Source organism: Anarrhichthys ocellatus, unplaced genomic scaffold (assembly GCF_004355925.1).
Source record: "Anarrhichthys ocellatus isolate YVR2014 unplaced genomic scaffold, GSC_Weel_1.0 scaffold7, whole genome shotgun sequence".
Lineage (NCBI taxonomy): Eukaryota > Metazoa > Chordata > Actinopteri > Perciformes > Anarhichadidae > Anarrhichthys > Anarrhichthys ocellatus.
Window position 1 is genome coordinate 13,006,587 of NW_022280037.1, and position 12,500 is coordinate 13,019,086.

At 41.5% G+C, this 12,500-nt stretch overlaps 1 protein-coding gene across 1 annotated transcript in view; it reads right to left on the reverse strand.

Annotated features, from left to right (window-relative positions):
- Positions 1-12,500, reverse strand: part of LOC116383690 (A-kinase anchor protein 6-like) — an 81,449-nt gene that overhangs the window by 43,574 nt on the left and 25,375 nt on the right. The window contains exon 3 of the mRNA XM_031847713.1: positions 3,561-3,707. Within this exon, the coding sequence (XP_031703573.1) occupies positions 3,561-3,707 (147 nt within the window). The remainder of the gene's footprint in view (positions 1-3,560; positions 3,708-12,500) is intronic.

Consider the following 12,500-nt stretch of genomic DNA (forward strand, 5'->3'; position numbering starts at 1 on the left):
GTCTGTCTGTCTGTGAGTCTGTGAGTCTGTCTGTCTGTCTGTCTCCTCACACAGTTTGACCTTGAACCACTGCGAAAAATGACAAGCTGCTGCCAAAATCCACAACAGAAAAGATTAAAGTTAATTTACAACCTCTTTATTTTCTTCTGCGTGTGTGCATGTGTGTGTATCATAAATTCTTCATAAGGCCAGGACAGTTCAGAGGCGAGGCACAGGACATCAATTCCAGTTAATTCCCAATTTGTGTCAGAGCAGCAGATGCCGACGCCAGCACTGATAGGCCCGTTAATATGCTACTCAGACGCCATGTTGGAAGGGGGAGGAGGGGGAGGGAAGCAAAGACGAATAGAGAGAGAGAAAGAGAGACAAACGGAGGTGAGACCTTTGATATATCGGGAACATTTTGGCAAGAAAAACAAAATCACCTTCAAAATTCAGATAAGAAAGAGAGGGATGAGAGAAAGAGAGAAAGGAGGAAGAATGAATGAGGGGGGAGGACACGGGAGGAAGAGTGACAGAGGATGATGGAGAGGTCTGGGGAGGTGAAGAAAGAGTGGGAGGACAAAGAAAGTGTGGCTGCAACAAACAAAAATGTCCATCATTCTGTTTTTTCTTTGTATTGATTACTTTCTCTATAAAATGTCAGAAAATAATGAAAAATGCCGTTTAAAATGATCCTGCAGCCTAAAGTTCATCTTTATTTTATTTGACCAACGGTTAAAGATATTTAATTTACTTTTCACAAAGAAACACATCAAGCCCCAACAGTCGAGGAGCTAATGTTTGACATTGTTTGCCTAAAATGATTTGATTATATTTAAGTTCTTATTGTTGTAGAACTGATCAAAGAAAGTAATAAAGATGGAAAGAGGGGAGAAGAGAAATAAATAAAGGAGTAGGAAGGAGGTGTTGATACTTTAAAGAAACATTAGCTACTCTGTCCTGCTAAATATTAACAGTGTAGAGTATGCAACATATTGTTTAAAATACATACTATAAGGTGTAAACCATAGCTAAAAGACAGAGAGAGACAGAGAGAGAGAGACGGAGAGAGAGACGGAGACTCATCTGTTGCTGTTGTTTAATTTCAAAAACTGAATCTGTTTCAGAGGTTGATACATATGTAAATACAAACACAGACTTCCAATAACTTTGAACTTGTGTGTGAGACGATAATGTGTGTGTGTCGTCATTAGGGACTACAAGCAGACGACACACACACACACACACACAGATGGCTCTGTGTGTGTGTGTACGCGGCCGCTCAGTCGACACACACACACACACACACACAGATGGCTCTGTGTGTGTGTGTACGCGGCCGCTCAGTCGACAGGAGACGGTTTGATTCTTCGGAGGAACAAAGTCACATCGTCACATTTGAGCCTCCTGACGAGCCGCCAGCCAGCTGTCACCGTCACCACAGACCTGGATTTAATCACCACGCCCCGGTGAAGATGAACAACTGCTGCCTACGTGCCCGTCAGCAAGGCACACAAACTTTAGAATGTTACAGACAGAAGAGTCGCAGGTAGGATTTACTTCAGGTGTTCACGTAGCAAAAGTTCATCTCCTCATAAACAAGTAAAGAAGATGAAAATTGTTTAGAAAACAAGGGGATCGCTAGTTTCAAGTCTTCTTCAATACAGCGTGATGTTCATTTAGTAAATTATGGTCCATTTAGAGTCAAACAGACCATAAAGCAGGGTATGCTTTAGGGCGGGGCTTACTGTGATTGACAGAGAGAGAGACCTGTGTGGGGGTTGTCTGTGTTTTCGTCTTTACAACTTCAATCCTTTCACTTTGTGTTTTCACTTCACCAACGTTAAATGTAACAAAGATGTCCGATAGTGTCCTGTTGCTTCACCCTCTCCTGTCACTTCAGGTTGTAAAAAAAAAAAAAAAGATGGCAATGGTGAAGGGCAAAAACCAAGATGGCGACAGTCAAAAACCAAGATGGCGACAGTCAAAAACCAAGATGATAACGCCCAAATACCGAGATAGCGACGTAAAACAAAGTCCTTTGCACCTCATGCTATATTTTAGAGTTTTCAGAACATCAGCTGTAGAGTGAAGTCTTAAAGATTACGTTTTTCTCCTTTGGTTTACGACTTTAGGTGTAATTTGTTTATCTTTCCCGGTTTGTACGTATTTTACGTATTCATGCACTCAAACACTGTCGACTATCACACGACTTCAGCTGTGTTGTAGAAACGATGTGCCCTCCCTCCAAACAGTGACGGAGGACGTCTTCAGTCTTCACAGTGCAGAGCTGCTTCAAACAGATTGGAAAATCAAACAGCTGTTTGTGTGTTCGTCTCTCAGTCAATCTGAACCTGTGCAGACGCTTCTCTGCGTTTTCATTTCCCGATGACTTTCTCCTGTGATGACGACTTGAAGGAAACTTTCTCTACAAGGTTACCCTGCCTCGATCTCAGACTTGATTATCACCTGGTGTCTCTGATCGAGCGACTGATCTTTGGCTTTATGACAGGAAGCCGCCGTCTTAAAAGAGGCAGCATTGTTAGTGCTGATGCTTTTCCAAATTAAAACCACATTTCCCAGCTACACCAACGCGTCCTCGCCTTCACAAGAAAAATACATTTTAAGTGATTCATCCATTTGCCTTTTACTCATCCATCAACACCCTCACAAACCAGGAGGAGGTTTGGAGGCGGTCTATAAAGCTAGGACTCTCTATGTGTGACTGTGTCCTTCACATATCTCGAGTCTCACCGATCTATTTCACACTTGGCGGAAGTATTGCTTGGGAACTTAGGACGTGCAGTTTCGAAGTTGGTGCAATTCGGACCACCAAATCCGGGGCCAACAAACGGAAAGACTGATTTCGTTTTTTTGTGATCAGCCCTCCCGGCGAGCCTATGGCGTGTGTTCACTCCGGCAAGTGGGTGGTGCTTATTTTTTTGGCTCGACTGAGCGACCGGAGTCACAAAGTTTCTCATTTTACGGCTGAACAGGAAACTAAAATATGTTTCAGAAAACATTTGAGGCGATAGATGAAGTAACAGAATATCGATTCCTTATCACCACCGCCTGGTTCGATTGTTTGATCTCAGATCAGTGAGCCTGCTTTCTTGCGATGGACAGCCTCAATTTGGCATTGCACTAGTTACTACAATGTGCTGCTGGGTCTAAGATCTGGAACGAAATTTCACAAAGATCCATGAAGAGCCTTGGGGAAGGATGGAAATTGAAACACCTACAATTCCCATGAAAACTGGCAACTTATTTGCGAAACGAAGACCATTTTAAAGTGATTGAAAGCTCCAGAAAGTTGAGATCATTTGTCAACCAGAGATATTTTGTCCGACAAACCACCGCAGCATACAATCCACCCCAGATTTAAAGGCCGTGGTGGCAGCAGGGCTCCTTAATTGAGACGACACTAATTATCATCTCCATGTTCTGGATTAGATCAGTGCTGATTAGCCTAAAATTAGCCTCACACTCACACACAGTCCTGACAGAAGAGAGATATGTGATCCTCCAGACACTGTCGCTGAAACTTGACACCGTGTGTTTTTGTGTGTGTGTGTTACCTCCAGCTGTCTCCACGTGTGTGTCAGGTTGTGTACGTTGCCGTGGAAGTTGCCGGGCAGCTCGGTTCCGCTCCTCTTCAGGGACTCGGCTCGGCCCAGCAGGCTGGTCTTCCTGCTCTCCATCGTCATCAGCTCAGCATGGCTGCTCTGGAGGACGGAGGACAGACAGCCGTCACACAGGTGGACAGACTTTACAACTGGTGACATTTTGAAACATAATGAAACAGAATTTCAATACCTTCATTGAAATTCACCCCAAACCCTGAAGTTTAACCGTCAACACACCATAAAACAACCTCCTCAATGACAACGAGGGATTGTAATCATCTGTAAACTCAAATCTCATATTCATGGACGACTTTAATGTCTTTATACAAGAACTGTAAAGAAACAAGTCAAGTATCAAATGTATTATAAAGAAACAACGGTTTAATATCCTGTAAACTATTTAATTTGGCTGCAAAATATTTACTCAAATGTGGAATTTTAAGACCTCCTGTTTCTAAAGCATCTAAAAATGAATTGGCTTTTTTTGTAAAATCCTCAGACATGATATCAGAGAACCATTTGTGACCCGTCTGACGCACCTCAAGTGTAAACTAAGCTTAACCCTTCCTGACTGGAGGGTGGAGTTCCTCTTTTAAAGAACGTATTCTTGTGGATTCACTGGAGAGCTGACAGGAAACGTGTGGATAGAAGAAAGGGAGGACAAAAGACCTCGATCGGACTCAAAAGATTACAGAACTTTTGTTCCCCATATTTAGGAAAAACTGGTCTTATTAGCTCGTCATTTAAGTTGGACAAAGTCTACATAATACAGACACACAGATCTCAACCAGCTTTGGAAAAAAAAGAAAACTTGATGGAGAATTATTTCTTATTTTACTTTAAGTATCAAATGGTTTTCCTGAAAGGCGGAGCTAAAACGTTTCTACCGTTTGCTTTTGTCATTTTGGACAAATCTGTTTCCAACAGGTGTGCATAAGTCACTCATCCACATGTTATATATATATTAAACAATTCTAATAGTGCCAGTGTATCACAGAGCAAATAGCAGGACATGGACACCATAACAATTCATTTAAAACTAATTTGCATATTCCCAAAGATGTTTTGTAGCGACCGTAATGTCTTTTAATCCGTATATCGTGGAATCAATCACAGTCAATATTTTATTTATTTTCTTTTTAATTTCCACCCAAAGCAACTAAAGCATGATTAAGATTGTTATGGGGGTGTTTATGCAACTTTTGTGCACAGAAACATATTCCGAGCAGTTCCTTATGTTTCCTCCAAAACGCATCTGACAAAAAGAGAGATATTTTGTAGGAGACATGGTGGAGTTCAGCTCTCTGATATGACACTCGTCCTCCACAGAAGAGGAAGCTCCTGGAGTCTGCAGGTGGAGAACATTTGATACTCAAAACACGGCGTTTTTGGTGGAGCATTCCTCTAACTGGTCTTTCAAAACACACACAAGCGGAGCAGATCTGTTTTTTTATGTTGTTGTTTGCAGCTCATCTCGTGATGAAATGTTTGAGGCATTCGTAGCAGTTCTTCAGCACATCTCAGTCGCTGCTTTGACCGCTTTAAAAAGGTAAAACTGTGGCAGCTGCACAGACGAGCGGGAATCAAACGCAGCAGCAGCGCTCGGCGGCAGACTGCACGAGTCTCTTTCTGGAGACATTTTTAAAGAAGTGCTCCATTTTGTATCAGTGAATATCTTCTGGTTTGTGCTTTTGTTTGAGCGCTGCGGTCGGGGAGCCGAGACACTGCACGCTTTTCTATTTATATCATGTGTTCTTCTTCCACATAGTTTATTGATATTTATTGAGCTTACTGTACGTAATGAACTGATGCATTCTTATAAGATATGTATGAGGACTTCATCAACTAAACCCAACCAGGAATTTTACCAGATTCAACTGAAAGGAATGTGATTTTCTTTCCTTACACACTGAATACTGGAAGAAAGAGAAATGATTCCCTGCTGTTCTCTCTTTTTCTTTAGAGTTCTGCAGGAATTCAATATGTTTGTAGTCCAACAGGAAGTTAGAATCACGCTGTTTCCCTCCACAAGAAGCTTCCATTGGGTTTTGGATGATTGCAGAAAACAAACTTTTATGATACTTAGACGTTTTGTGATGTTGTTTGAAGTGTAAAGTAAAAAGCTAACGTTAGTCTATATAAGAACTCCACCACGGTCACATGACTTCACGTCTCCTCCACTGAGCTAAAGGAGGACTAGTGTTCTAGTGAGGACGTTTAGTCGTCTCATTCACACTCTTTTTTTAAGACACCTCTGCAACTTTTGTTTCATATCTGGACTGAGGAGGAGTGACATAGAGACGCTGGTAGAGACCTGTCAATCACTCTGTAGCCCCGCCCCTAAAGCATCCCCTGCTTTATGGTCTGTTTGACTCTAAATGGACCATCATTTACTAAATGAACATCATGCTGTATTGAAGAAGACTTGAAACTAGAGATTGAGACCATAAACTCATGTTTACAATGTTTACTGAGGTAATAAATCAAGAGAGAAGTAGAGTCATTTTCTCATAGACTTCTATACAACCAGAGGAGTCACCCCCTGGTGGACACTAGAGAGAATGCAGACACTTTCGCATCGGCTTCACTCGGCAGAACAGGAGGTTGCCACCTGGTTCAACCTAAAAATGTTATAAATTGTAGGTAATTCCCTCACGCAAAGTCTGCTGAAATGTGGATTTACGGAGAGCGTTCATAAAAGGGTCAAAATGTCTGCGAGAGAGCGCTCACGAACTTTGAAGGGACGCGCCTCAAAGTCCGTGAGGGTGGAGATCGAGATTGGGCGATTGACTTCAAAGATGAGGTAACAAGAAGTGCAAATAAAGTTGAGTCTTTGACAGGTTTTAGGACTTCATTCGTTGTATTTCCAAATCCAGCAGATGCTCTCTGATGCTACACTTCCTTCTCTTTTCATTCCTTCAAACTGTCCTTGTTGCTTGATTTCTCTCAATTCTCTTTCGCTCTGAACTCATTTCGTCACATCCTTTGTTTCCTCTCTCCTTTTCCTTTCTTCTCTTCTCTTTCATCCCTTCATCATCCTGCCCTCTCTCCTCTTTCACATCCTCCTTTTTGCTTCCCCCTATTTTGTTAAACTTGTTTGTGTCCGCTCCAATTTAAAATATTTCAATTAAACTTTTCAAATCGTCCGTCATCCTGTCCTCTCTCTCTCCTTTTTATTTTATCTCGAGTCCTTTCGTCTTTTGTCGCTCTCTCTCTTTGTCCTTGTCTGTTCATTTAAAGCCCTCCCTCCATTTTTCAACACTTTTTATTGTCTTTAGTGTAACACTCCTTCAGCCCTCCTCTTGTAATCCATACTTCCTCTTTCTCCATCATTCTCCATCCAGCTCCTCTCTTTCTTTCCTCTTTTCAGTTGTTGGCGTAACTCTCCTTCGATGCCTCCATTTTTTTTTTTTTGCTTAATTTCCCTCCTCTTTCTCCTCTTTTCATTTTCTGCATCGATAGCTACTTGATTCTACTTTTCCCTTGTCATTTATCATTACCGCCTGGGCCCATTTGAATATTTAAATGTCTCTTGTCTGACTCTGTGTGTGTGTGAGGACATATGCATGTGTGTGTGTGTGTGTGTGTGTGTTTTTGCTGCGCTGTCATCAGAGAGGCGGCAGCCATTTTTCACTGTCGCCGATTCTGATGGAGATGCTATCGCTTGGCGCTTCACGGCCATCCATCCCCTTCACTTAGCTAATAGCCACGCCGCGAGAACGAGGGATCGACAGCACAAAAAAAAAGAGAGAGAGACGAGTGGAAGGTAAATATGTCGGCGTCACACTCGTCTAACAGTGAGGAAATTATACGATTTATTCGCTGATGGCAAATATTGATTTAAAAGGGGGAAAAAGAGCTGGTGGGGAGGAGGAGTGGGGGGTTGTTTTGTTGTTATTGTTGTTTGTTTGAAGGATGCCACTGATCCAAAGTCAAAGAAAAGAAGGAGAGAAAGGACGACAGACACGCCGATTAAAATGCATGAGATCCGAACTTTGAGATAAGTGCTGAGAGAGGGATCTTTGAGAAATGGGACGGTGGAGGGGGGAGGGAGTGATGGGGTGAGGAGGGGGGAGGAGATGCATGGATGGCTAGTTGTGATGTATTCATGCCTCTAGTCAATCTCCATGCAAGGATGGACTGAGATACACAGGCCTGAGGACGGAGACAGAGGGAGGAGGAAGAGGACACTACAAAGACAGTGAAGGAGAGAGATACAGTAAATAAATAGAGTGAAAGAGAGAGATACAGCAAAGAAATAGAGTGAAAGAGAGATACAGTAAAGAAATAGAGTGAAAGAGAGAGATACAGTAAAGAAATAGAGAGTGAAAGAGAGAGATACAGCAAAGAAATAGAGTGAAAGAGAGAGATACAGCAAAGAAATAGAGTGAAAGAGATACAGCAAAGAAATAGAGTGAAAGAGAGAGAAACAGTAAAGAAATAGAGTGAAAGAGAGAGATACAGTAAAGAAATAGAGTGAGAGAGATAAAGTGAAGAAATAGAGTGAAAGAGAGAGATACAGTAAAGAAATAGAGAGTGAAAGAGAGAGATACAGTCAATAAATGGAGTGAAAGAGAGAGATAAAGTGAAGAAATAGAGTGAAAGAGAGAGATACAGTCAATAAATAGAGAGTGAAAGAGAGATAAATAGTGGTGTATTATTAGATAAACTCTAAAGGAAAAACACCTTTTGTGATTTTTTTCCACCACAAACATGGTAATACTTTTTTACAAAGAGACATATTTATACATTATACATATCACTATGAATATGGTTTAAGAAAACACATAAAGAGCTTTCCAAACAGAGAAACAAGAGATAAACGCATGACGAAACAGGCGAGAGGGGAAGATGGGGGAGGAGAGGAGAGGAGAGAGGGAGAGAAAATCAACAAGCAATCATAAGTTTAATTTGGTCTCCATATTAATGAGCACGGAGCTGAAATGTCAGCAAAAATGCAGTCATACATGAAAAACATTTAATGCATTTTGAACATCAGTTTTTTTTCTTCTTCTCTCTTCTCGCAGATTCATCTTATCCGCCAAATGAGAGAAGTTTGTCGGAGGCTGCGTAACGGAAATATTTTGTCGTCGCGGCAGCTAAAGTTCGGGGGAGGCGATAAGGATGCATCTTCATCCTCCTTCCTCCTCATCTGTTCTCTTCTCCTCTGTCGTCGTGTCTTCATCCTCTTCGTTTTTCTGTTTCTCTTCTGGAACTCTCTCTCCTTCCATCTTTTTCTCCTCTTTAGGTTGTCTACCTCTTCTGTTTCCTCTTCCTCCTCTCCATGCTTACTTCCCTCTTCTTCTTTATTGAGAGTAAGGTTGATTCCTTTTCCTGTAGTGATTACTCTCCACGGCAATTACCGGATGATTACAATGTGATAAAAAGATTGTTGCTTAAGGAAATATACTACGGTTAAGGTATATGTAGTTTAAGGAAAGTTTAGGGTAAAAGAATAAACATCTAAACATCCTATATTGGCACCAAGCGGCAACCTCCAGTTTTGAATAGTGAAGCCAAAGCTTCATGTGTTAAAGCTGCATTATCTCCGCTGTCCACCAGGGGGTGACTCCTCTGGTTGTATAGAAGTCTATGAGAAAATGACTCTACTTCTCTCTTGATTTATTACCTTAGTAAACATTGTAAACATGAGTTTATGGTCTCAATCTCTAGTTTCAAGTCTTCTTCAATACAGCATGATGTTCATTTAGTACATTATGGTCCATTTAGAGTCAAACAGACCATAAAGCAGGGTATGCTTTAGGGCGGGGCTACAGAGTGATTGACAGGTCTCTACCAGCGACGTATACGGCGTCTCTACGTCACTCCTCCTCAGTCCAGATATGGTCACTTCCTGTTCACTGGTTGCAAAAAACAACATGGTGACGGCCGTAATCCAAGATGGCGACGACAATGATTGGCAATGACTATAAACCATGTAGTTATCAAATATTAGAGTTCCTAAAGATACTGGGCTGTAAATAACATGAATCTTAATTTTATATCCATGAAGTTAACTGTTAAATAGTATTACCCGACGTGAAGTTGTGAATGTTTTTATAAGCTCGCTCCACAGTACCAATAAGTATTAGATATCTTTAATAATACTTCTAACAGTGTACAGACGAGTACCACGAACCACTAACTCCTCCTCCACATCCACCTGTCTCTGCTGTTTTCTTCCCAAACAAAGTGTGTGTGTGTGTGTGAGAGTGTGTGTGTGTGTGTGTGCAGGAGATACACAAAGAGGGGAGAAAAAACACTGTATGCTTGCTTACATTTGTGTGTGTGTGTCTCCGGTAGAGATGGATGTCCCACCGGCTCTGAAAGAGCAGGAAGTGGCTCTCTGACACCCCATTTATGCTGCCAGACACTTCAACCTGTGTGTGTGTGTGTGTGTGTGTGTGTGTGTGAGGGTGTGTGTGTGTTCATTTCTCCTTCAAAATTTTAAGGTGGTTTTTAACAAATGTTGACTCTTTAGGAATAACTTATGTTTAACACACTTTCTTTAATTTAGCCCTTATTAATACACACACCTATCTCTCTGTAAACCCTTAAAATTGTGAAGATTCTAATTATTTCTTCTTCTCAACCTTCTTGATGGTGTAAAACTGAACTGAACCTTTAATTTAAATCAAACTCAATCTAAACTCGGCCTTCTGTGTGTTGCTGAGAGTTTCTGCTAAAAACAACCCTGCTGTTTGGACAAAAAGATGGTTTAAAAAAAGAGACTTTCTCTCTTTTCAAACGAGGCGACGCAACAAAAGACCCGGCAACATGTTTTAATTGTCACCATGGAAACCAGATGAATGAGCCATTTGACTGGCCGGTAAAGGCGGCTCGCCATTCAGCCTCGCAGCCTGTCACGTGTGTGTGTGTGTGTGTGTGTGTGTGTGTGTGTCGCTGGGAGGTCATTAGTACAAAGCAAAGAGTGGGTGACATTTCTACCAGTCTGTTGAGAGACAGACCGACATGAGAAGGAAACAGAGAGACACATCACAGACGAGTTGAATGAACTCACAAACCAATAACTGTCCATTAAAGAAGCAAAAAGGAGAAACAAATCCCTCGGCTGTTTATGGATTTCATGATCGTAATATCTGCTCTATTCATACGATTAAAACTGGTTGAAAGTGTTGGTTATTTTACGTTTGGCTCACATAAACAGTTATGACGTAGTAAAAAAAAAAAGAAGAAGCTGCAGGTCAAATTACATGTAAACGTCTACTTTTATGATGTTATTATCTCTAGCGCCCCCCTCAGGACAAACTTTACTGTCAGGACATGTAACATTTAAGAGAGGTTTATGCAGATATTTAATATAATATTCACCCGAAACTAAGAATTATAGTGTTTTCATTAGCTTAGAAAAATACATTTATAGCTTCATAGGGAGTCCGCCATCTTGCACCGCCATGTTTCTACAGCAGCCCACAAGGGACAAACTGAACACCGGCTCTAGAGAGACTTTAGTGTCTTACGTTATCTGAAGGGAGTGATGCGTTTAGAAACCCGGTATTAAACGGACCCCGGTGCTAAATGATTAAAGACCGTAGTATTGATAAGCCCTGACGGTACTGGTGCATTTTATTTGTACTTTTTGACGTTTCGGTGTCATTTATCATCACTCTGCTGTTGCAGCTCTAGAAACCATATTTAAGAATATCTAAACAGTGAATAACAATTCAGTTCTCAATGTATTTGTTTTTAAAATGTTACAATAATTTCTTCATGTAGAAAAGCAGAGTATTAATAAGTTGTACTAAAATCCTAAAGAAACCGATCCATACCGCTAGGCCACCGTAGATCTCCACCATGCTTGGAAAGGGGGGGGGGGCTGAGCAAGCCAGCTACCTAACTAGCAGCGGCTGGCTCGTAAGCTAGCTTGCTAATCCCACCATGCTTTAATGCTACACTCTTTACAGACGTTTATTGTTTACAGATGTTTGTTGTCACCATAACAACAGACAACAATCGTCGTTTTCTTTTGAACTACTCCAATGAGCAGCGGAAACAAAGTTCAGTACCGTTGGACATGAAAACAAGTGAGAGATGAAGTGAGTGTGTGAGTGTTGGCAGAGAGGAGGTTGACTCACACAGGCTGTGGGATGATGCCAGGCGACCTCTGACCCCCTAAGAACCCTGGGAATTCTCTCCTGGCAAAGACAGCGCCAGACAAAACAATACGAGCAGAAGAAGAAGAAAGCGGAGAGGAATTCCAGAAATACTCTCAAAACGAGGATTGTTTTCCTGAAATCCGTTACGCTTCATACCAAAGAATCTTTTATCAGCAAATATCTGACCGCCACAGATTGTTTGTGAGTAGAGGGACGCATCACTCTGTCACATTCTTCCTGTGCTTTTGTAGTTCAACGATCTGGCAGATCATTGAGTTTATGCTAATCAACAGTCTGAGCTAATTTCAACTATTGTAGCTTCATTAATGCTGATTCAGAACTAACTGTGTTCACTGTCGGTCCTTAAAGGGCTGTATGGGGGTTAACACGGAGTTACACTGTATAGATTAGTTTTAGTTAAACTAATACTAAAGTTAAACTAATGCTTATCTCAACTGGTCAGAGGCCAGTGAATGAAGTATGTCCTCATGAGTATAGAAGTAAAAACGTGTTTGTGTGTGATGATGACCCTGTAGGAAGCTGGATGGATCTCACTATTCAACATCTGAACAAAGAGCTGCTTTATACTGAGAGAGAGAGAGAGAGAGAGAGACAGACAGACAGACAGACAGAGAGAGAGAGAGAGACAGAGAGAGAGAGACACAGAGAGAGACAGAGAGAGAGAGAGAAAAAAAGAGGGAGAGAGACAGACAGTGACCTGTTACGACACCAACCTGTCACTCAAAGAGGCCACGCCCTTAATTATTAGCTTTTA